Source organism: Melanotaenia boesemani, chromosome 22, assembly GCF_017639745.1.
Source record: "Melanotaenia boesemani isolate fMelBoe1 chromosome 22, fMelBoe1.pri, whole genome shotgun sequence".
NCBI classification, from domain to species: domain Eukaryota; kingdom Metazoa; phylum Chordata; class Actinopteri; order Atheriniformes; family Melanotaeniidae; genus Melanotaenia; species Melanotaenia boesemani.
The window spans coordinates 16,527,499-16,553,267 of NC_055703.1; the positions used below are offsets into that span (position 1 = coordinate 16,527,499).

A 25,769-nucleotide genomic window follows, 5' to 3' on the forward strand; every position below is an offset into this window, starting at 1 on the left:
CCAGCTTAAGTAAGCTGAATACTTGAAACTACAGAGAGCAGAAAAACAAGGAACCTGTCTTCTAATTAGGGCTCATTAGTCTAGCTACATCATGTGCCACAAATGTGGCAAACAACAGCAAAAGTGAAGTAATGTGACTGCCCACCTTGTGCCTGGCCAGCTGTTGAGTTGCTGCCTCCAGGCTGCCACTCACACTTGGATCAGGAGTCACCATCCTGCTGGACATCTGCAACAGCCAGCGTTCCACTTCCTGGAGTTCATTGTGGTACGCTTCCTGTTCCTTCACCAAGCCTTCCAGATTCTCCACATGAGCCTAGATGGCATTGATGAACACATGGTCAAACAATACTGACTGCTGTTGTTACAACAAGTCGGTTTTACCAACTTCTCTTAAACGGCGTGCTGTTGAAAAAATCTTCTTGACTGAAAGAAATTTTTGTTGTTTTTGATGAGCTTGTTCTCACCATTGCAGCATTACAGAGTCCAGTGTAGTCCTTTTGCAGTTTGTGCATTTTGTCTCTAATGGACGGGTAGTGGACAGAAGCCAGCAGAGCATCTCCCTTCTCCATCACTGACCTGATAGATCCATCATGGGACTGAACCATCTGTAAAAGAGCCTGGGGACACAGATAGACTGGTCAATTGGAAGTCCTCTATGGCAATCCCTATAATATATGTGGTTAATGTTTAGCAAATTGGCTCAACAATATCAATAATTTTCTACAACAATGATCAACACGCAAATCAATGGTATATTCTAGAAATGGTCAGCATATAATTAGGTTTATTCACTTTTAGAGTTAATGGGGTAAGACATGCAAGGTCACTCATGTGGTCTATAAAGATAATAATATTCAGTTACATTTCTCTGCCCTTTAAATCCACCACAGTGCAAAATTACTGACCATGCCAACAATGCAGAGTTCTGAATCTTGTTTTTTTATATTCTGCTGTACCTTGTACTTAGCCAACTGTGCTCTGCGCTGGTAGAGTTCAGCCTTGGGCTCCACTGGAGTGCTGAGCAAAGCCCTGGTTTCTACAAGCCATTGAGCCTGGGCCTTGTACCGGTCCTGGAACTCCTTCGCAAGCAGTAATGCACGCTCCAGGAAGCTGCGCTCTTGTCTAAGTCCCCCAGCAAGCTCCTCCAGCTGGGAGAGACGTGACTCTACCTCTGCTCCTAAGCTTTCGGCTGCAGCCTCATTCAGGAAGCCTGCTGCTTGCTCTGCACGCTCCCTCAGAGACTTCAGGAAACTGTGACCATGCTGGAGCTCAGACTGCAGAGACTGGGTGAAAGAGAGAGCAGGAATACAACTTGGCATGGGTGCTGGCACAGCGTTGTCACCATTACTTTATACTAAATGACCGAGGCACATCATATTAGTGAGTTATATGCAGAATCATAACCCAAGTCCTCCAGGATAAAGGAATGCATTAACATTATAGTTGCAATAGAGGTTAACATTCAACATAGTAACATCAATTTCTTTGTCCTTCATCTCTAGTACTTCTACAGTTACCTAGACCATCCTGGTGCTTTTGAAAAGCTTTGAACCTGTCAGGTAGGCTGACACCTGCACAGTGAAACGTGGAGAAGATTGGGAGGTCATGGTGAGGAAAAACCACGGTGAGTAATATGAAAGGAGGACCCAATTATAAAGAACCTTAACAGGCAACAGTAGCTGCAGGGGTTTCCAGGGCAACCACAACACCACACACACATACTTTGACCTCCACTCAATGGGATGCCATCTAGCTTTCATCATCCGCCTATTATTGCTTGAGCAGGAAGACTAACCACACACTCCAACAAGCCCAGATCTCCAGCCACTGCTCTGGGTAATATAATAAGACCTGCATATGTCTGCACACGTCCACGTTTCCTGCTTGATGTGAAGCTCAAGTCCTGCTCATCATCTCCAATGTCCCTGCCCTGTGACTTTAACGAGTGACACACAGTATATAAATTTTATACAGTTCGATGTTTAAGGACATTTGCAATAATTGCCATTTATAGCACAAAAGATTTTGTTCCCTGTGACTAATTATCTCTCCTTTCATGTCAAAATGTCCCCTTGTCTCACACCCCACTTTGAGTTTTCTTCCTAGTAGCACCATTTGTTCTCTAGATGTTGAATAAAGCTTGCAAGGTTTTGATGAAACTGGTGCATTACGACAAAAACATTAATTCAGGATCTAATTTTTCTAGTACAAATGATAATTTAGTACATACAGATAAGTGAAAGGCTGATACATTTAAAAAGGTAAAGCACTATTGTGAATATTATGTAAGGGGTCAAAGAACAGTTTACCCCTTTTGCTTCAGCTGTTGGGCCAACCCATTTATCCATGTCAAGTTTCTTCTGTAAAGGATGAGCTTTGTGGGTTCTGGTTTTTATATTCTGCATGAATTCCCGGTATCTTTATAACTGTAATGCAGCTACAGGGGCACTGACCACCAGGTCCATTACCTACTGCAACTAAATTACTATTTTCTCTTTGAATTTACTAAATAAACAGAAATTTGTAAATTGTACAGCTGGATATGTTGTTGAGATGACAAGGAGCTAAATGCCATATATATTACATGAAAATGGAATATAATACAAAAACCAAAATAATTTATAACTAATATAACATAAATATAAAAGATAAATATAATAAGATAATCATAAACATAAGTATATAAAATAAATAACATAAAAACTGAAAACCTATTATGAAGTTAAAATGACTCTGTGCATCAGAAACGTCTGCTAAAAACACCATGAAAGGTTAATGAAATGCAAGGGAAATAAAGAAAATATATTAGGCGAAGGAAAGGGTACGTTCATAATGACAACTGACTTTTTTCTATTTTGCATTGTTTACATTATTGCAATATAAAGTTAGAATGTATTATTTTTAGATACAAGAACACACACACACACAAAAACAACCCTGTTCAACCTCAGTAAATTTTAGTCTTAGCAATTTTAGAAATAGTAATTTCTTTCAGACCCACTGCTCCTGTATAAGTCACATTTTTACAGTGTCAATTAAAGTCCAAAACCAGCCCATAGGCCATAACACAGCTATTGACTACCAGTCTGTGTGTCAATGCATAATTGCTTGAGCAGCCGAGTTTCTCTCACAACAGGAGGTGAGTAAGTGATGGAGCACTCTTTAGCATCATCTTCAGTTTTGGAAGGACATGTGTGGTAGCAGCATGTCTTTAGTCCCTGCATAGAGACAGAGCATTGATCCCAGACAGAATCACACCAGATGATTCATTGTAAACCTCTAAGAGAGTGTGTGAATGCTTTCTTAGATGTGTGTAAGGAAAACAAAGAGAGCTGAGACACAGTGATACATAAAAGAAGTGGAGTGGAATAAATGTGTGAATTGATGGAGGGCTTACAGATTTAGAAGTTTGCTACAGCATGTTAGGTAGTACTTTGGATAGGTTTTGTGGTATAAAACGAGTGTCAGAGGAGTAACAATGTGTGTGTGTGTGTGTGTGTGTGTGTGTGTGTGTGTGATGTGAAGCGGTAAGGGCACTGCATCAATTACAGTGTCTGTGCCAGCGGGCCTCCTGACACCAGTGCTTCTTCATCCTCTTACACACAGTGGGAGGTCCCTCCCTGATATCACACTTCCTCTAAAGCAGCACCAGCTTTGTCTTCATGGAGGGCAGATCGATACACTCATACTCATCCAGTCTCCTACTTGCTCAGTTTGAACTATGTCAAGCAAACAATAGTTTATTGCTGCATATGTATTTGATCAGGGCTTAGACAAAAAGAAAAAAAACTGCTACAATTGAGCCATTGCAATGCTTTTCTTGAAGCTGGGAGCAATGTTCTTATTAATATGTGTTACATTAAAAAAGCCAAACATTGCTGTTACCATAGAAACCTGTATGGCACAAGGCAGTATGATGAAAATATTTTGCTGACTTGAATATTGGCCCCTATACTCTAAGTTCAACCTAACATTACATTTAAATACTTTGCCATCTAACCACATCAAGAAATAAAGCACAGATGCAAACTGATGGATCAATACCTCTAGTTTCTTCATCTTCCTCTCCATGGCGACCCGATCCAGAGATTCAGAATGGTCAGTTAATGTTGTGAAGCTTTTCTGAGTTGAGGTTAGCCACTCAGTGAAGGATGTGCAAAGGTTTTCTGCTTCGTCAATGCTCTTTAGCTCCTCTTGCAGCTGCTTAACAGTGTCCTGAAAAGACATTAGACACAAGTTTAGAGAAAAAGTTCCACAAATAGTTGTTACAGTTTCATTACATTTCCTATAACTGACACAGAGATAATGTCAGATCATTAAATACATAAAAGTAAGCATTCAAATCTCATTTACAATGTCTTGTCTTTTTTTTTTAAGATTTTTTTTAAGGTTTGGTCAGGGAAAAATTCAGAAAGCATGGCATGTATCTTTTTTTTTATTTATTTATTTTTTTTTAAAGGTATTAGATGTGCCCCAGCAGTCAAAGGTTGTCCACTGAGGATATAAAACTCTTGGATCAGCCATCAAAACAGAAAATATCAGCTTCCCCACTCATCTTTCATCTGCCCACTGTCAATATCTTCACTACAAAGTTGTGTGTGTTTTTTTTATGTTTTTGATGCATTATCCACTTGACTGAAAATTTGAGTCAACAACACCACAAGAACAGAGCTAGCTCCTTGCAGGTTTGACATATTATTCACTCAACTTGCAAATCCTGTGGTGAGAAGCTCCAATTAGCTGATAGTGCTGAGTGCACACCTTTCCTAACTAGACAGAGGTAACAGCTTCCCACCTCAAGCCCATATGGCCCCCACTTCCTGCAGTATAATTACAGAGATCTGCAGTGTGAAGGGGATGGTATGTGTGGGACTGTAAGAATATGCATGCTATTCAGTTTAAGCAGAGAAGAAAGGGTGTGGGTAGCACATAGATGGGTAAATAAAACTGGAGCAGTAAATGCAGGCAAACAAGCACCTTCACACTCAGATGTGTTACAGAGGGTGTAAAAAAAAATCAATGTAGTGCAGGAAAATCTTTTTCACTCCTGTTGCCAAGTGTGAGATTGTGGTGTGCAGCGTTTAATTACTGCTTTAGCCCCTGACCAGGAGAGCTCTATTGATTTTCCCTTAGTCCCCTACCCAAGAGGAGCAGACAAATAGAGAAGCTGGATGTAAGTATACGGAGCAACACTAGCTGGGCTCACAGAGGGAACTCCCAAAAGAGGTGTTACAGAAACAGAAATCCAAATTGGAGCAAATTCTATGGCGAGGAGGATAACCATGCGTGTAAATGCCAACTGAGGGAAGACATACAGGTGGTGAGTCAAACAAATTCTCTAACACAAAATGTGTCAGCCTAAATGCAACTCATTAAACAGTTAATGACAGGAAGGTCTTGACCAAAAAATCCTCTTTAGTCTGGAATTATTGTTTCATTGTTGTTAGATATTACAAAGATAAAAATTGAAACACCTAAAGACAAGGGTTACAGTGCTCTATACACTCACTCACTGTCAAAGGACATCAGTATAAAATCCACTTTGCAAATATTTGCATGATAAAGGTTTTTTATTCTATTAAGTTTCCATTTCATTTATTACATTACAGTTATTTTAGCAGAAGCTTTTTTAGGTTATATAGGACAGTAGGATGGATTGCAGCAGAATGCAGTGAATTGACTTTAAAAAATGTCGTGGTGAGGAAACTAGGAAACAAACAACTACACACAATAGGAAAGGCCACTCTTAGAGAAAAAGGCCAGGTGGAAATAGATCTGTATAAATACTGAAAGAACTGACAAGGCAACAAGAACTGGAGAAGAAAAGCCATGACGTTTAAAAAGTGGGAGATTCTGAGTCATATGTGTAAATTACACATATCTGAAAACCAAACCTGTATGTTGAGCAGCAGGGAATGGTAGCGAGCAGTCAGCTGGGTGGCAGTAACACTGACACGACTGCTGATATAGGTTTCCTCCAAAACCTGCTGGGCCAGAGACGAGAGGCCATCCACTTCTCCCTGCCGAGTGAGGACTGCCTCAAGGTCCCCCTGATCACAAGGGACAAACGTGAACATATAAATCAACATATCTGATTTAAATGCAGTCAAAATCATCTGGGATTTAACTGGCTGTTCAGTTTAAGAGGCTAAGGAGCATGAATTTAATAAACATGAGAGGAAACAAAAACTTGAAATAACAGAGGGTGTGTTTGTGTGAGTTTGTGTGTGTGTTTCTCAATGTAAGGAAGGAAAATACTGAGAGTGCCTGACATCCTGACAGTGGCAGGAAGCATTCTCTGTAGGGAGGAGGCCAAGCAGGGAATACTGATGTTTCGCTAGGAATGTAAATAAGTCATGTGTTATAGTGCAAACTGACAGATGCTTCATTGCTTTTGCTCCGACAGGCAGAATATTATCCTTGGCATGTATTTTCTTGAGGATGCATTGTGAGTGAGTAAATTGGAAGTTGTGTTGATGTGAATGACAGTCAAAGGGTAATCTGAATCAAAACAGACTAGTTTTTGACAGGAATCATTTAAAACCACCCAAACACATGGCAGAAACTTTATTCATTTAGGCATGTAGACATTGTGAAGATAACTTGTTGAATTTCAAACCGAGGAAGAAAGGAGATCTAAGTGACTATTTCAAAAACTCCTGGTCTACTGCGATTTTAACACAAAACCTCTGGCATTTATAGAGAATTGTCTGAAAAGGAGAAAATATCCAGTGGGCAGCAGTTGTCAGAGAAAATTGGGCAGACTGGGACAAGATGATAGAAAGGCAACAGCTTAAATGCACAACACATCCAACCATGAAGCAGATGGGCTACAGCAACAAAAGACTACAGCAGGCTTAACTCCTGTCAGCCAAGAACAGCAAACTGAGGCTACAATTCTCAAAGGCTATAAACTGGACAATAGAAGATGGAAAAACATTGCTGGGTTGATGAATCTTTATTTCAGCTGCAACATTATGATGGTAGGGTCAGAAATGGGTGGAAACAACATGAAGGAATGAATCCATCCTGCCTTCTATAAACGGTTCAGACGTGTGGTGGTGTGATTAAGTGGGGTATAATGGCAAACTTTAGGCCTCTTGGTACCTATTGAGCAACACCACAGCCTACCTAAGTATTGTTGCAGACCAAATCCATCCCTTCATGACCACAGTGTGCTCATCTTCTGATGGCTACTTCCAGCAGGATAATGCACCATATCACAAAGCTCAAATCATCTCAAACTGGTTTCTTAAACATGACAATGAGTTCCTTGTACTCCAATAGTTTGATACTTTGCTTTCCAAGGTAACAATGATGCTTCAGCATGCCAACGTGCTCTTTAAGCTACTTGTACTGATATCTGAAACATCATGAGAAGATATGTGTGTACACTTTTGCTGACCTGGAGTTTCTTAAGCTGAGTCTGCTTGGTGGTTCTGTCTGACCGTCGATTACTTCTGATGTTAGCCACCTTCTCCATATCCTCCAACCACTGAGCCAGGCTCAGGAACTTGTGACCCATCTGCCTCAGCCGGGTCAACGTGGAGCGCAGCTGAGCCTGGGTCTCCTCCAGGCGGCTCTGGTGGGCCGCCCACTCTCGCTGAGCAGTATCCAGGGCTCGATCCTCGATCTGAGGTATACCCCAAGGGATTACTCTTTCTCTGCTGGTTAGCACTGAAGCGAGCAACGATTGACCATTTGAACAGTGTTCCTGCAGGCTCTGTGAAAGAAAAACCAAGACTGATATCTTAAAGCAGTTATGTGCCAAAATGCAATGTGCTTTGTTATAACATCCATTTCAGTTTGGACATATAAATAGTATTTTGGTTTTATGGATGGGTAGTCCAATGACTTTTCTATGTTTTAAACCACTGCATGGTACCTGACTGCACTAAAACAAAGACATATACCTGCAGCTGCTGCAGTGTTTTCTCAAGTGTATCCACATTTCCCTCTGGATGAGACAACAATGCCAGAGAGGCCTGTTCCTGCTCCAACCAGTCTTCAAACACATGTAACCCCCTTTGATAGTCCTGATGGACTAATACCAGCTCCTTCGCCTTACTAACTGCATTCTGCAAAAAAAGAAAGAAAAAGATTTTTCAATGTTACAGGAGCTATTTGAGCTTTGAATACTGTAACAGTGTGATGGCATTTTGAAATGCACAATGGCTTCACATTAAAACAGCACATAATGTTTAAAATTTCAGTCTCTCACTGAACCAGGAGAACTTTCAAAAAGTTTGAATACAAAAGACATGCTTTCAAGCTAGAACAAAGACGTTACTAATACAGAGCTCTCCTTTAACAATAATTATGTCAGAAAATAATCAAGACTTGAAGGGTCCAATAGTCTTAAAAGAATCAATTATTTGTAAGTACCTTGGCTTTTTCTTTGAGGGTGTTGTATCTGCACTGCAGCTGCTGCACTTCCTGCTGAGTTGTGTAGTGTTCAGCCATGTTGGAACCTTTAGTGGCAATAGTCTCCAGAGGACTGCTGTGGCTCAACACTTCTTCATAAAGAAGCTAAAATCAAACACAAACATTCATAATTGCAGTTTATTCAAATTACCGGGTAGATCTCAAGTTTTAAATCTGCACGTGTAAGTGCATGAGTGTGATGTAATGTTTCTAATTAAAAAAGGTGATTTTTATTTTTTAGTAAGAAGATAAAAAGAAGTATAGAAATGCAGCTGCTCTAAACCACTCCAAGGAACAAACAATGTAATTACAGTCATGCTTTATCTCCAAAGTTTCACAGTTTAATCTCAAAGCAGAAAAAAAGCTTATAGAGTCAACTCTTATTTTCTGTTTCAAGTCTTTGTGACATGTGATACCTTTGTCTTCCCCAGGTTTGCAGTCTTGTCTCTCATCTCAGAGTACTGTCTGTCTGAGCAGCTGAGTGTTTCTTCAACCCGGTCCATCCACTGCACAAACTGTCCCACATCCTCCTGATAGCTGGTCCACTGCGACAGGGCGCCTTCCAGCTGACTGTAATAAGAGGGAACAAATGAGTGTGTAAAATGACACACATAAGTCCAAGTATTTTAATTTATCAATTGAAGCTTCCAACAGCTGAACTTGAGTAAAATGAAATAGTTTCTAATTCCATTTATCAAAGACCTGGTGGTCCTTGGTCACCTTTTACACTTAATGGAGGCAGAAAGCAATGAGTCCCATGAGTCCTTGAGGTCTTGAATCTGTTTACGGATCACTGGGACCCCCTCAGCCGAAGTATTCCTCTGGACTGCTTCTCCTCGTGTTAGCAGCATTTTTAGCTGGATCTCCCGCTCCTGACGGGCAGCCAGTAAAGCCTACAGACAGATGCGACCAGACAGGTACAAAATAACTATATGAAGTATAAAATTGATACTTCTTAATATAATTACGACAGGAAAGGGACACAACATCTTCCCATGGTTACCAAAATGCGTGCACAACATAGATGTTAGGATATTATTTGGCCGTGTGCACACAAATCTGCAGCAGTGAAGGGTTACCCTAAATCAATAATTATTTTACAACAGTTTGTTGAGCTATACTGAAATGCAAAAAGCAGTTTGCAGCATTTAAAGAGAACGTTTTTCCCAGACAGATTTCCCCACTAATTCAGCAGAATTAATGATTTTTTTATTGCATTTTTAATTGGCCATAAAATTTGATATCAACAGACTTGACCATAAAATCAAAACCTTATAGAAAACCCAGATCTCTCATATTTTTTCCCCCTTAAATCACCACCAATAATTACATGTGCCCAGTGGGAGACATAAAATGTAGTTCTAAAACTCTCTAAAAATGATGGTGCATCTTTGTAAGTGACCCATCTTGTCTCTTCTTACTTCCAGCTGTAACATGCGGTCTTCTAACACGCCCTTGTCTGCAGTGGTGGAGGTGCAGGTCTTGATGATCCTCTGTGCTTCACACACCCAGTCCTGAAGCTCTTTAAGTCCCTGAGAGAAAAGTCGATGTTCCCCTACGATGCGCTCAATCCTGGAGGCTTTGTCCTGTAGATATGAGAGTACAGCAATGTAAACACACTCTCTGAGCCTGATATTGGCTCTACGAGAGATGAGAATTATAAACATTTGCTGCACAATAACTGTGTCTTCATATTGTTCTGTTTGTGTTTGAAATGAGTCTTGTTTTCCCTCACAGACATCTCTAGAGAGTTTCCCACCCCCACGTTACAGCACAAAACACGTTTCCAGTCATCAATCGGTCAACTTGGACATCTACGTAACTGTAGACTAAAGAGAGTGAAAGCTGTAATGACAAGTGGAATTTTAAAATGATTGAATTCCTGTTTCTTTGTCTGGCTGGGAAGAGGATCTAAAAATAGCTCTCTGGTACAGGCAGCAAAGTAAATAAACCCCATTCATCATTGCTGTGGTACCTTCATTGTCCTGAGGTAAGATGGTGCTTTGCGGTCAGTGTAATGTTTTGTTCTACGATACATCAAATTAATCATAGGAGTGTGACCGATCTAATGAGAGCTTCAAAAAGGTCAGCTTCCGGGGCACTGACACATTTCAGCTCTGACATTTCAGAAGTGCTCTAGTGGATAAAGAAAGCTACACAGCTTTGGCCTTTTTATGTTGATGAGGCTGCAACCACAAGGACCTTTTGAAGGTGAGACAGATTGCTGTGCTCTGGTAAATTACTCTCAACACCAAAACTTGCTTGGGTGTAATAATTTCACCAGTGGGGATCTGATTAGAATAGCATTTGCTGAAGGTAATAATCCATGATTACTCAGAGGAATGGTGAAGTCTGCAGCTGGACAGTTTTTATCAGAAGTACGTGAATCTAGAAAAGCATGCAAGTAGTATTTCTTTCACAGAAGCACACATTTAGTTAGGGAAAAGACAAGCACCATAGGGTTACTGCTGCAAGCAATGTTACCTTGGTTAAGTTGCTGAGGGCTAGATACTGTGCTGACAGCTGAGAGACTCGGTGGACGAAGCCCTTTCCGGCTGCTTGTCCCTCCCAGAGATGATGAGCTCTTTCCCTCAGCCTGCTCAGCTCTACCTCCCGACCGGCCATCTCCTCCAGTACACACTGGATTGGCACAAAGCAGGAGGAGGAGGAGGTAGTGGGGAAAATGGATATGGAGCAATGTGATGTTGAAAAGTGACAGATTGGAAAAGGTTGTTGTGTGCAAGCACCGTTAAAAAGGAAAATGAAATGACAAAGAAATAAAAAAAGGAGTTTTTCATGAAACAGGGGGTATGAGGGGCACAGAGGAGGGGTGCAGGGTCAAGTTAACATGTCACAAGTAGTTACACAGAGGAATAACAGCCCGTCACACATACACGGATTAAAAAAAAGGGACATCATAAAACAAGCATCAGCAGTATTTCTCCTGATGTTCAGTTTTAAATAGAAATGCTGTTATTCAGTTGGACATCACAGCACAGAGCAGGGTGAGAATTGAAGGCTGCAAAAGTGGGGGGTGGTAGATGTGACAGAGTAAAGAGGATTTTCCCAACACAGGTTCAAACACTGAGGCCTGAATATTGTATTGTACTTCAGGTGCTGTGGGTAGGGGGGTGGATGTAATTACCTGCAGGGCCAGACGAAAGACAACGATAGGAAGAGCTACAGCAACGACAGAATAAACATAAAAATAGCTACAATGATAAGGGAAGAGCTTTGAGATGGGCTTGAGATATTTTTTCTCTGTTGTCAGTTTTATCTTTTTAAAGCTTTGTGCTTCTCTTCCTGTCTTGTGTCTGCCAGACGCTGCCAGAAGCTGTTATCACATCCACAAAAAGGCCTTTTAGCCGTGCAGTGCTTCAGCTGTGACAGAAGGAGAATTAATTAGATTTCTGGACTTCTCCTCTGACTATTGTGTCAAGATGTGGCTCTATTTTGATCTAGTGGTGCTCAACAAATGTAATTAGGTCCTTCTCTTTTCCCCAGGGATTTGAAATTGTACTTTAGGGATCCATATCTGATGGCGAGTTAACTATTTAGCATCCTACTAAATATTCAATTTACAATGCAATGACAAGATTCACTTAGGTGAGTAGAGGAAATGAGAAAACATCAGTGGGGGAGAGACACGTAAAAGGCTCTCAGTTGGTACCTTCAACTTCTCAGAAAACCTTTTGTGCAGTAACAATGAACAATGAATATCTGCAGGAGTAGAAACAATATAAAAACTAACAGACAGACCCATGAATAAATTAAATAATTAAAGAAGTAATGTAAATTTTCTGGCATCCAGGAATCCAGACATCCAGACAAAGCAGAATAAGGATGAGTTGGGGCAAAAAATACCTGTAGTTTGCTGAGCTCCTGCTTCTTGGCTGGAAGGTCGTGAAGCCGAGCACTGCTCTCTTGAACTCTGACCTCTGTGCTGTTGAGCCAGTCCTGCAGAGGCTCAGCGCTGGCCTCAAACTCTGTCATCTGGGACTGCAGATTCTGGTTATGTAGCACAGTGACATAATTTGTCAAACACTGACACATTTAATTTAATCAGCCAAATTAAGCGATGTTTATATTCTGGTGTTGGATCTAAGTTATATGATATCCATAATGATAAAGTTTATGCACCCTAGTATTTAGAATGTTATCCTCAATATAAATCACATTTAATCAGTCCTTTAACATAAAAAATGTTAGAGTAATAAAGATTCTGACTAAAGATTCATAGACACATACCTGTTTTATACAGATTGTTTACATTTTTACTAAAAACACTCCATTTCTAAAATTTCCTGAAGATTTAATCAAAATCTGTCCATAACTTTTTGAGTTATGTTGCTAACAGACAGACAGACAGACTGACAAACCAACGCCGCCCACAACATAACCTCCGCCTTGGTGGAGGTAATTATTAAAATAACAGAGTTAACTTCAATTTGTCCATGTTTTCTTTTTGCAAGAAATGCTTTCAGCAAAGAAATAAAACCAACCTTGAGTGCATCTTCTCTCATTTGCAAGTTATTCATCAGGCTCTTCCAGTCCTCTCTGGTGTTTACCACCTTGGCCTTGATTCCCTCCACTCTATCCTTGGACACTACGGCCATCAGCAGCTCCCCACTGGCTCCTACTGTACTCAGTCTGGCCTGGCCATTCTCCCTGTCACTCAAGAACTCCTGAGGGGATACACAGACATAGACAAAGAAGCAGTGACTATTTTACACATATATGCACATAAAAGGAGGATGGCATCAAAGTTAAAGCATAGAAAAATCGACTCATGAAAAACTTCTAATGGCATGTGGCTATTCTCTTTCTTTATTTTTTGTTGACCTAGAATCTGTCTTTACAAAGCGATTAACATGAATTACAACAAACCCTAACTCAGCCAATGCAGCAGAACAAGTAGGTGCCTGACATAGAGATGCTATCACAGATAAGGCTAGTCAATTAACCTGAAATGTGTGGGTTTCTTCGTAGCTTCTCCATACCCACCCACTGACAACGTACATGCATACAAAGACACACATGCTAACGCAGCCTGCAAACACACCCCTCCCTCAGAGCTGAGCTGATGACAGTAGCGCAGCAGGGACCACTCCACCATCTGTGCAGTCAGCACATCGCTACGGCTCCAGCCTCCTCTCACAAGCACATGAAGTCTGAATCTTAACTCAAGACTCTTTTAATCTCTCTATCCTTTTATTTTCTCTGTCTGCTCTGCATTCACAGGTTCTTTGTTACATTTACAACTATTCTCAGCCAGCCAGTGTAACTGTACAACACCAATTAAATGAGACACAACGTATGCCCTCGCCCCTCCCACACATACCCTCCTGCAGGTCAGCCATGTGGAAACATTGTTCCACATTCCTCACCAAGTCAATAATAAATAAAACATGATTACCTCCATATTTTTCTCTCCTCCATATACTTGACTGAAACTTAAGAAAATTCCTTTTCATCCCCAAAGATACTTTTATTTCTTTTCGAGTACACCCAAAATCCCTCCACAGCATTTAATTAAAAATGTATTTGGAAGAAAATGTTCTTTAAAAAGGAACAATAAAAATAAAACCACACCATAACTCTGTTGACAGTCTGAACCGATGTTTTCCTGCGACCACGTGATTGATGATTCAATAAATCATGAATTTCATGAACTACTGCGATTAAATACAAAAATAACAAAACACTGAAAGTAGAATCAAGTTATTTTTGTGTTTGAACAAGAGCTCAACAATAATAACACTGCTATTCCTTCAAAGTAAGGTGCTGGTGGTCAAGTGTCGGCGCAAAGTGCAGGATAATTAACTGTCTGGTGCAGGGATATGGGGATGTCTACCGCAACAGACAAGCACCTGACTCTTAGCCAGGACCCTGGTGTGCTCTGAAGAGGCTGCCAGACCTGCCAGAATCTACATCCCAGGAAGAGAGATGCACACAGACATTTTGAAGAGAACTGCAAAAAGACCCCACTGTGGAGTTTTCTCTTATCCCTTTTGGCTATTTGCCTGCTTCCATCTTATCCAGCCTACTTCAGGTCCCACCACTACAACAAGCCCAACAGAGGACACTGAAGAGTGGTGTGTGTTTATACAGCCATGCCCTTCAGAAATTTCCCACTGAAAGTGGACTGATACAAATATTACATCATTTCCCTTTGTACTAGCACTCTTTGCTTAGCCTGCCAGCTTGACACAATGAAAGTAAAGATGAGCTTTTGTCAGTAATTAGCAGTTGTGGATTCAAAGTAGACCCAAACTTAGAAGATTTTGAACCTTTCAAGGAGCAGACAAAATGACTTGAAGCTTGTTGATTTAATGCCCTCAGAGGCATAACTATATTAACTCCACTATGAACAGATGCTGACTGAAACCATCACGGCACCAGTGGAAATGATTAATAGCCAACAGGAACAAGACACGATGACCATATTCAGTGGGCGTTATTAGATGAGAGAGTATGAACCAAAATCTTTACATATCCTTCAGCCATTTTACTTGCATAAATTAAGTTATTTAAAATCTAATTTCTCAAAAGACTGGATTTTTCCCTTCAAATAAACAACATTTAATTTTTTTACTTTCTTTTCCTCCAAAAAATAAACAAAATTATCTGAAGAACAGAATTCACTCTGAGTTAAACGTGTTGATGTGTAGATAAAAAATGCTAAGACTGCACAAGACCACACTTATCACAAAACCTGATAAAAATGTTTGCTGTTTTCTGGAAATAAGAGCCGAAAAAAACCAACATATATCTTACTTGGATTCTCTGCAAAGCGATGGAGGCCTCTGTGACAGTCTGCGGCACATCAAAGCATTTGGCTGTGCTGATTTTGGCATTGACCAGCCACTGTTGGAAGTCTCTCAGGGCTGCACGGAACCTCTGCTCCAATAAACGCTCCTTGTTTTGACACTCCCTGGATGCACGAAGGCTAAGACTGTGGGTAAGGAAGAGAAAGACAATGACCTTTAACATGTTGTTCACAGGTTGCAATTGCTCATGAGAAGTGAACAAAAGGAAAAAGAATAACAAAAAAGGTTCAACCAGAGGAAATATTTGCTATTTACTTCCCATGTGTTTATCACAACAAAGAACTCAGATGCTCTCCATACTGTCCTGATGTCATGAAGAGATGTCTGTCTCTGATCAGGAATGAGAAATGGGCAGGTGGAGAAATGGCAAAGTGGGTGAAGTGGAAAGAATGAGTGCTAGGGCAAGAAGTGGGGGATGGTGGTAAGGGGCACTACGTGGGAGGGGGTTGAGAGGCAACATATGATTGGGGCAAGAGTTCACAGGGGTGACATGATGGAGAGAACGAGGTATGACAGCTTGCTGCTATAAAAAAGTGTGAGATGGAGGATATTACACTGAAGAGTGACAAAATAAGAGAGAGTGAAGTGTAGTTTTTGTCAGATAGAGCTCATCACATTCTGAGGGTTTAGTCCTTTGCGCTTGTACCTATTAATGTATAGAGTCAGGTAACATTACAGATAGAACAGCAGCAAGCAGATCCCTGATAAAGAGCGCAAAACTATGCGCACACGTAAATAGATTGCACGTGTTGTTTGTTTATGATTTGTGGGTGATCCACCAAGAATGTTTGTGCAGTTGATCACAGACGCAAACAGCAGTGTTCAAATGAGGATTTAGCGTGAATTAAGGTTTCACCATGAAGAAGCAGAGCAGGAAGGTCGCAAACACCAAATGAAATTCAACCCGATGTAGATACAGATATTAGTGGACGAGGCAATTCAGCAATTAAGTTCCAGCAAAGAAATCTAAACGTCACTAGAAGGACTTCAATATGGAAGAAAATTTACTAAACAGTAAATGCAGTTGGCAAAACCAAAAGAACACCATATATATATATATATATATATATATATATATATATATATATATATATATATATATAGAGAGAGAGAGAGAGAGAGAGAGAGAGAGAGAGAGAGAGAGAGAGAGAGAGAGAGAGATACCAATATTTAGCAACTGGTGCAGCTCACTTACTGTGAGGAGCAGATGACTGGAACATTGGGTATGACATGCTAGAGCTGATTGCAGAGTAAAGTATGTGACAAAACAATAGTTTATATTGACAAATTAAAACTTTCAGCCCAATTCATACTGAAAAAATGAACGTGCCTCCTGTGGCACCTTTCATTATGCAGCTGGTCAGGACTTAACTGGGCTGATGATGGTCATTAATGCCCATAGGAAAGGGATGGAAGATGGAGTACAGGCAGTGGTGAAGGCTCTCAACGCCAACAGACCCAGAGCACAGCAGCAAAAGCCCATCCTGTGTAACATAGCATTCAACACAGCAACATGCTTCAATAATCATTGATAACATTAGAAAAGATGTGGTTTCTCCGTCGCCTTGGAGTGGTCTAGCCTCCTCCTTGCAACAATAACTGCAGTCATTTCTGTGTAAAGTTGTGCCAGTTAATACCTGTGTTTTAGATGAGGTAAATATAGAATATAAATTAGCCAGCGCAATCAGTTTCATGTTTGGTAAATCACATTGCGTGTGCTACGTTGATCTGTTTGCCTCTGCTGTCAATATTTTGCACTCCCTGGCAGAGATGCCCATTTTATATAAAGGGCAAACGTGCTCTATGGATTACATGCATTATTACAGACGCAATCCTCCGTGCACCAGTTAGTTAATCAACCGCAATATGTTTTTGATTGTGCTATCAATTTTGCACGTATTTTTAAACACGCAAACCTTTAGTAAATCAGGCCCTTAGTATCACAAGCATAATAAAACAAAGAGATATAGGAATAGTTTAGTTTGCTGAATGAAACAGATTTAAAATGATTGAATCCATCTTCACCTATGACCATTATTATTATTAATTAAGGCCTTAAATGTAATATAGTTCATATAAACCTGAATGCTTTTCTGGATTAAACTATTTCCATGTGATATGTTGCTATCCAGGGTGTCCCTGCCGATTCCTAGGAAAGGCTCTAACTTCCCCAAGACCCTGAATTAGAATGAGCAGTTTAGAAAATGGATGCATGGACATATTTATTAAAGAGTTAGGGTGTGGCCAAAGTGATTAACGCATAATATTAATGAATCCATAATTGTCAAGCAGTTTCATTACATGATGCATAATGAGCCTGATAAAAGATTTAACTGATATTTAAGCCCAATACCAGTTCTCCAACTTGGTCTTACACCTCTGTTTTACAGAGATAAGGCATCCCTTTCTTTTAGGGATCAAGGACTAGCGGTCTTCTATCCATCCAAATGGCCCAAGATGCCCCGGTTAAAGGGGCTAGATGGCCAGTTATTCTTGATCCCTTAAAGAAAATGGTCGCTTTATTTTGGGCATGGGAAGGAATTGGGATTGTTTATTGTCAAGAACTGTAAAAACTGCATTTCATAGAGAGGGAACAGCTTTTGAGACATGACAATCGGGCAATCCATTGTTACAAATGGTCAAAAGTGTCACAAAAAGCATAGAGAGAGAGAAAAGAGAAGACATATTTTAGGTGCAAAAGATCAGAGGAATCTGCTGTAACAAGAAGCTATCATCTTCCATTGTCACCAACAAGGAGTTTAAAGGTGATTGAACAGCCTGGTTCCCTTCCCCACTTGATTTAAACCCTTTGAAACTTGTAGTTTCTTCTCAAACACTTTTTCTCTAAATACAGCATTTGGGCAGCTGTAGTTGTTGTTATAGTAAGGAAACCTGGCAGACTCAATAGATAAAAACCTTTTCATTCCTCTATTTCTTAACCAGCTTTTTTGAAAGACCAAAATGACTGCCAATTTTGTGCAAATAAATTGTTGCATTTTCTCTAAAACATAAAAAATAAAAGAAAAAACAAGTTATAATCCAGCACACCTGATAGCTGCCCAGTAATTATACATACATATGTTACTCTAATACTAAACTTACTTTTTCTAACCAATATGAACACCAATATGCATGCTCTCTTCTGCAGATAACCACTCAAACACTCTTCAATGGTTTTGCAGAGGTACACACAAACACCCTTGAGTTTTAATGTTGTGATGAGGGCATGAAAGGCAAACATGGTAGGGACGGCATGGGGTGTAGAAAAAGCACTTTTTTCTGCTGTGACAGACAAAATCTGGCATGTGCTATGTAGAGGAGGGGGGAGATAAAGCCTTTTCTCCTTGGCCTCCTCTTCTGGACTCTTTTTTCCCCTCTCTGTTCACTTATCTTCTTGTACCGCTTAATGTAGGGCAGGTGCAAAGAGTCCAGAGGCCAAGTCTATGACAAACTGAAAAGCCAAGTGAATGTGAAAAGGTGCTGCTTTGCCAATCGGCAGCCAAAGCCAAATGCCTACTAAAGCATTTCTAACATGGTTTACTTCACACCGGTTCCCAGCCAAAAAAATATTAATACCAGTGCAGCACACTTAACAGCATTGATCCAAAGTAAGAAAATCACTCATACTTGGATGTGGATGTACTGAATATACATGGCTGTCTAGCATGCTTTTTTGTATGCTCTATTGTTCTTTTGACAAGGCATCGCATGGTGTGATCACAAACAAGAGCTCAGTGAACTCATATTCAGTTCTAGCTTCAAAGTAGAAAATTAGAGCTTAAGAACAAAGTATGCAATGTATCATTTTAACAAAAGATCTCTCAAAATGTAACTAATTTCTCTAAAAATGACAATTTTGCATAAAATTGAACCACAGAAAGAAAGCAACATGGTAAACAAGCAGAGGTGAGGGAAGATGGGATATGTTACTTAGCAACTAGTGGCTCTGCTGCTCCGTTTCACCTTTCACCTTCATCTGGCTGACACAAACGTCACATCTCTGTGATGGCCATATGTGCACTTACAGTCTTAAGGGGGGGATTTTATTTATTTATTTATTTGGCTATTGTTCCTCCAACAAGGTGGAGTCGGTGTGTATTTAGTTATTCCATCTTTTAGCAAGATCATTCAAAAGAACTAAGCTGAATTTTCAAGTATTTGTGGCTGTGGATCATCCACCTCTACCAAAACCCAACTCTGCACACATCCAATTTGAATGGTTAGGGTTAAAGGGGAGGGCTAGGAGTTAGTGACACATGGCATCAAAACTAACAATACATGACTTATTTGCAAGGAGAGCTGAATGGTCAGACTTCAGGACACAGTGAGAGGTTATTTGCAGGGGATATACTCCATTATCTGGGCATCTCTGTTAATTAATTAAAAATTGTGTGTGTAGTATGTTATAAAATTATTATTTTGAGATACTTTAGGTTGCTTTATGTGCAATACATCACATATTTAAACTCTAGCATGAAGCTGCACTGTTAGCCTGTTGGAGTAGCGCTCATCATGTTGTGTTTTTATCGACTTGAGATTTTCGATTCTGTTTTTTTTACCATCACATTTTTGTAATAACCACTTAGTTTTAAAAATGCTGGTTTGGGTGCTGCGTTATCTATGGGATTTCTGCTGATAAATCAGGCCACATTCTGGACTCCAACACATCTGCACCTCTCTATCAGGTTACAGGGGGAGACAGAAACTGCATGCAGAGTAGTCAAGAGTAAAGGAGGAGGGATAACATCGCTTGTTAACAACAGATGGTGTAAACTTGAACATGTTACTGAGAAGGAGTGGATCTGCAGCCATAAAAACTGAACGGTTGGTTGTGAGTTTCATGCAGTCTACGGAGAATGCTCATCTGAGTTACCTGCTAACATTACATGTGAGAAGATGGGCTCAACTGTTGCAATTACAACAACCATATGCATTCATGGCATCATAACCATTATAGAAATAAATGATTTCACTGCACATCCATAAGCCAGAACACTGCATTATGAGATTTAACCATTACAAATGTGTCTGTGAAACATTTTCCATCCTTATCTACACAAAGACTTACTGTTCACAACAGCATATCAGAACTATTGCTCTCACCTGTTGTGGTGTTTGATAAGCGCAGTGACCCGGTCTGATTGCGAGCCCAGGTCTCTGGAGTATCGCACCAGTTCATTCAGCTGGCTTTTCAACTTCTCTGCCATCGGCTCAGCGCTCTGCAAGCTCTCCAGGATCTCCTAAACAACAGAAAACAGATAGCAGCTGGCTTAGTGTGTGGATGTGTGTTAAAGAGAGACAAGCATCCAATGCATCTGCATGACACCCTTCAATCAGGGCATTCTTTTTCACGTTCTGGCCCAGTCTTCTCGAATTCACACAGACACACACACTCCAACACATACTCACAGTGTTGCCTGTTCAATAGCATTTCTGTTCTTCGTGGAGGGAGGCAGGAAGGAGCTGTGGATAACGTTCTCCCGCTCTCCTCAGCGTGCCTCACATTCTGCACTCACACAGTCATGAAATCCTCTCCCATGAAATATGAACAAGCTCCGACCCTCACTCATTCGCTCTCTATCTGACGTACAGCGATTAAACAACCCCTCCCTCCCCTCTCTTGTGGACTCGTTGCTCTCTTCTCCTTTTCTCCCTCCTCCCGTGGTTCTACTACTTTCTCTCCCCTCCTCTCTCCCTCCTCCCACTCCTTCCACTTATTCCCTCTCGCACATTTTTCCTCCCTCTCCTTCTCTCATGCTCTCTCCCAGTGGAATTCAGCTGTCAGCCCTCACAGATGCAGAACTGGTTCAAACGCACGCAAACAAGCACGCAATGAAAACACGGCCGGACACAGGAAACAGACTGGAGGAGGAGAGAGAGGAGCGGGAGGAGGGGGAAACTCCTCCTCTGTTCTTTGACAGCCCCAAATTGAGGAAAACCGGAGAAAGGCATGGCTAAAGAAGACTTGGGAGGAGTGTAAGGTTGAACTGGCTGCCGTGGCCTTAACAAGAAAGAGAAACTGTCACACTGTAAACATCCTGTGGAGGTAAAAGGGAGAACAGCAGGGGAGGTGATGGGCAAGGGTATCAAGACATAACCCCAGCAGCCAAGAAAAATAAATCTGCACAGTTCACATTAACTAAGTCAGAGCACAAACTGAAGAAAAAAAGAAAACAATAAGGGAATGTTTGGAAGGGAGAGATAGAGGAAAATAATGGCAATAAAATACAAAAGGAGGAGGGGTAAAGGGAATTGCAGGGGAAGACTAAATAAGCAGGAAACTGGGGAAACTGATGGGATTGCGGGCTGTCATTCCATCATTCCTGTAAAGCTGATTTACAAACTAATCTGTTTTTAGGATTTTCTAATAGAATGGATAATTACTGGCGAGACAGAGTAGCTGAATGCAGGGGATGTCTGCAGACTTGGAGGCCATGTGTGTTTATGTGGGTGCTTTCCATTAAACAATGCTAATCACTTTTCACTGATACTGCAGCACTCTGAACAGTGAATTTATATAATTGTTCTTTTTCTAATAAGCTATTGTAAGAAGATGAACAATGAATCATTATTGCTGACATTATGATAATTTAAATCTAACTCTACCTTAGCCAGTTGCCATCCCTCCACCGCTTCCTCGCCGTTACTCCGACCTTCAGCTTTAATCAACTCCTGGCTCCACCTCCTCAGACACCTGTCAAACTCCTTTAACTCGTCCTCTAGACGGGCAGTCAAACGGTCGTATTCCTCTTCTGAAGCTGCAGCAGCAGCAAGGGCCCCCTCCAGTCCATCCCTGGCCCTTAGGGCGGCCCCCTCCCACTGCTCCAGAGCATGTGACAGCGCCCCCAGCTGTCGATCCATAGCCTCACAGCCACCTGCCGCCGTGTGCTCCGCTGTGGCCGCTGCGCTGCGACGCACCCGGCTGAGGCGGTCTCGGCCCTCCAGGAGTCGACACTCCACACGCTCCTGGAGAGATAGAGAGGATAAACAGGAGACAAAGTTGCTACGGAAACTGTGGCTAAGGAAACTATAATCTCTGGATGTGCAGGCGATTCTATTTAAAGCTGCTTATGCAGTGCTTTTCTTCCACGTCTCCTCACCTTTTATCTTTATCTCTAATTCTTTTATTCCATCTGTGCTTCATTAGAAAGATACTGATGTATATTTTCTTTTGTCATATCAGTTCTCTCTCCACCCCCCTCTACCTCCATCCCTTGTTCTTTATGGAAAGGCAGCACTTAGTGGGGAAATGAGTTGAACAGCAAACACTTGAGAGAGATTAGATACCAAAGAGGAAAAAAAGAGTATTTGACCATTTAACTGTGTGTGAGCAAGTGATTATGAACATTAACCTTGTACAAACAGGATTTAATATTTTCTTCTCTACTGAAATATTTCACACCAGAGCTCCACAAGCACACATTTATGATGTGATAATTAGGACCCATGTGTAAAATTTAAATGCAAATTAATTTCCCCTGCATATTTTCTCACCATTGTAAGTGAAGATTGTTGAACAGGGAAGAGCAGAAGCACTGCTTCTCTAATTCTTATCAACAAAATAATAATCCAATCTATTGGCAGTAAATTATAACAGGAGAGATTCAGAGATTTAGCTTTGATACGGGAAACAAGCTGAGAATCATTTCCAATTCCCTACATGATTTACTGAGAAACCATTTAGATTAGGTAGGTTAAGTTTATTAGGTAATCTGTCATCCTTGGCAGGGATTTCTTTAAGAAACAGCAGTTATGACCCTGATGTACTTGAATGAATGTTTACAGGTAATGCTACTTTATTTTAACAGACACATAATCAGTGCCTGCTTTCAAACAATTCCATTGAACAAATGCTAATGTAATCCAAGTACATAGGAATCAGTCATGAACTAAGAATATCAGCTTTTATTATTATTTCACTTATTACATTTCATACTTTATGTATTATGTAATCTGTTTAATTTAAATTGTACAAATATCTAATGAAATATATTCTATTTACTCTAACATTAAAATTATAATGTTAGCTTTTATATATTTCCCCCCTTAGATAAATAAAGAGAAAGAATTTTGTGGGGTTCTCAAATGTCAGTGACAACTGTACAAATGACAAAAAGCTCTGGAAAACCTGCAACCTGATAACTTGATGTCACAGATGGTGTGTTATAATGCATAAACCTCTAGGACGTATGTTGTAGAAACTCATTGGAGAAGGATAGGCACTTTAAAAAATATACCTTTTAGTCTAAGCATTTGTCAGTGTCATACGAGTGAACGTAAAACCAATGAGATCAAACAAGTGCTCCAAGTGGATGCTAACTGGCAAGTACCTGTATGTTATGGCTACAAACTGATCATTTACAGCCTCCTGTAGCAAGATGGATTCCTCTGTGATTGTGATCAAATTGTCACAGAGTAAGTTATACAGACCTAGTGGTAGAACATTTAACATATTTTATTCCCTGTATGTTAAATTCCAATAAATGTTTGCCTTATTGATAAACATCAATGATGTACAAAATGCACCCATTGCGTGTTTGCTATCCTTCAAAAGCCCTATGTCATGGTGATATATGATGGCAGTATTTAATTATTTTGGGTAGCCTATTTTTCTCAGAAATGATAATGTTAGTTATGTTATGTTATGTTATGTTTTTTATTTGGCAAAAAGCTAAGTATCAAAACTAGGGCTCTCTTATTTTATTTATTTTTTATTTCACTCACCAAAGCAGATTCAGTGAAATGAACACATGGCTAACGAACGCATGACAAAAAAAAAATCTTGATTGAGAAATTTATGATCAATGGAGTAAGAACATATTTAAAAGCGATCTATTTGATTGTCTTCCTTACCCTCACATTTGACAGTTTCTTTTTAATGGAAATAGAGTCTCCTGATGTATCAGACCAGTGCTGCAGTTCCTCCCCTGTAGTCATCAGCCAATCAGTGAGCTCCCGAACAGACTCCAGATAGTCCTGGTGCTCCAACACCACTGCCTGGGCCAGACGTACTCTCTCCTACAGGCAAATTGTTAATGACTATTAATCCTCTGAAAAAGGTTCAAAATATTCATTAAAAGATAATGAAACATTTTTTTTTACCTCTACCAAAGTTGTGAGGCCATCAAACTGCACCTGCAGCTGCGTTCGAGCACCATGGTTAAAGCTGGCATCCCCCGTCTTCTTGAACAGTTCTCTGGCTTTTTCTTCCAGGCTGGAGAGTGCCATCTGGTGGTCTTCCAGGTCAGCCAGCAGGGCTCTAAGTCTTTCTAGATGGGAAGCTTTCTCTCTGGGTCCTGGCTGAGGTGTAAGAGGGGCACATACCTCCCGCTTGACAGTATCCATCCAGCCCTGCAGCTGGGCAGCAGTCTCAAGGTATCCTCCCCACTGGGACACAGTCCACTCTAGTCGGCTGGAGAGGTCATACAGTTTACAAAAAGAGATATGTAGGTGGGAAGAGTTCTTGTTACCAGATAAAACAGACCATTCATTTTCAAAGAAAGCAAATACACATGCCTAACAAACATGTTGACCTCAATGGCTTGATCCGTAATAAAGGCTGAGCATGTGCAGAAATACCTTTTTCTTTTTAATGCCCCTTTTAAACTACAGCTTATATTTCAGGCCCATAAAAGAGGCAAGGAAAATAAATGGTCAGGAACACTGGCCAAACGTCTTTATCCCCTTTTATCGAGAGGTTCAAACACACAGAGACACATTGAGAATTTTCCTTGCCATCTGTTAGCCCTGCATGCACAAATGAGACCAATATTCTCACACTCACACACATGCACCCCTCTTTCACCTGCTACCCCTCGTCTCATGTTATTGATTTCCCCTGTAAAGCACAAACACACCCACAGTGTGACCCAGTGTTTACTATCCACCATTTATGCCCTAATGAGATCAAATTTTTTTCTAGGAGGAGCTATAATTGCTCAATTAAACCTGCACACAAGCCATTGCATGTGCATGCTGACACACTTACACACATATAGAAGAGTGCAAACAAAGACGCATCAATCAGATTTTTAAAATTAGACAAATACTTCTCATTATGTATTCAGCTTAATGGTAAATAATAGCAGTGACAGATAATCTATCATAATGAAAATAACATGTTCCCTAGTGAGAGGATTTTTTGTCACACATATAAATGGCCTTTAAATTCTCCTCAGGCAAATGTTTTAATGGCATACAAAAAAAAACAAAAAAAAAACAAAAAAAATATATATATTTTTTTTTATATTCACAGCACAGTGACAGTTTACACAATGACAGGCCAATAATAATCGAGACCACTTATTTTTAAATGAGGTTGCTATGGTACCTGTGGCAGCTCATAGCAGTGACAAGTAGTGTGGCCCATGCATCTTCCACTTCCTGTAGCTGAGAGCGGACCACTTCCTGTCCAGCAGCTCCATAACTACGCAGAGCCAGTTCGCCTTTACCCATTGCCATATTCAGTTTGACCTCCCCTTCTCCCTTCAAAAGCAGGATGTCCTGTGCAAACAG

General features: G+C 40.5%; 1 protein-coding gene across 1 annotated transcript in view; it reads right to left on the bottom strand.

Moving 5' to 3' along the window:
* The window catches only part of LOC121634250 (nesprin-1-like), a 42,372-nt gene that overhangs the window by 16,178 nt on the left and 425 nt on the right, over positions 1-25,769 (bottom strand). The window contains exons 2-21 of the mRNA XM_041976785.1: positions 25,585-25,757; positions 24,357-24,666; positions 24,108-24,272; positions 21,861-22,220; positions 20,358-20,494; positions 15,202-15,379; positions 12,927-13,109; positions 12,289-12,432; positions 10,909-11,064; positions 9,846-10,010; positions 9,145-9,317; positions 8,841-8,994; positions 8,386-8,529; positions 7,914-8,078; positions 7,406-7,723; positions 5,895-6,050; positions 3,886-4,215; positions 957-1,283; positions 465-617; positions 146-313 (exon numbers count right to left, since the gene is read on the bottom strand). Coding sequence (XP_041832719.1) covers positions 146-313; positions 465-617; positions 957-1,283; positions 3,886-4,215; positions 5,895-6,050; positions 7,406-7,723; positions 7,914-8,078; positions 8,386-8,529; positions 8,841-8,994; positions 9,145-9,317; positions 9,846-10,010; positions 10,909-11,064; positions 12,289-12,432; positions 12,927-13,109; positions 15,202-15,379; positions 20,358-20,494; positions 21,861-22,220; positions 24,108-24,272; positions 24,357-24,666; positions 25,585-25,757 — 4,059 coding nt within the window. The remainder of the gene's footprint in view (positions 1-145; positions 314-464; positions 618-956; positions 1,284-3,885; positions 4,216-5,894; positions 6,051-7,405; positions 7,724-7,913; positions 8,079-8,385; positions 8,530-8,840; positions 8,995-9,144; positions 9,318-9,845; positions 10,011-10,908; positions 11,065-12,288; positions 12,433-12,926; positions 13,110-15,201; positions 15,380-20,357; positions 20,495-21,860; positions 22,221-24,107; positions 24,273-24,356; positions 24,667-25,584; positions 25,758-25,769) is intronic.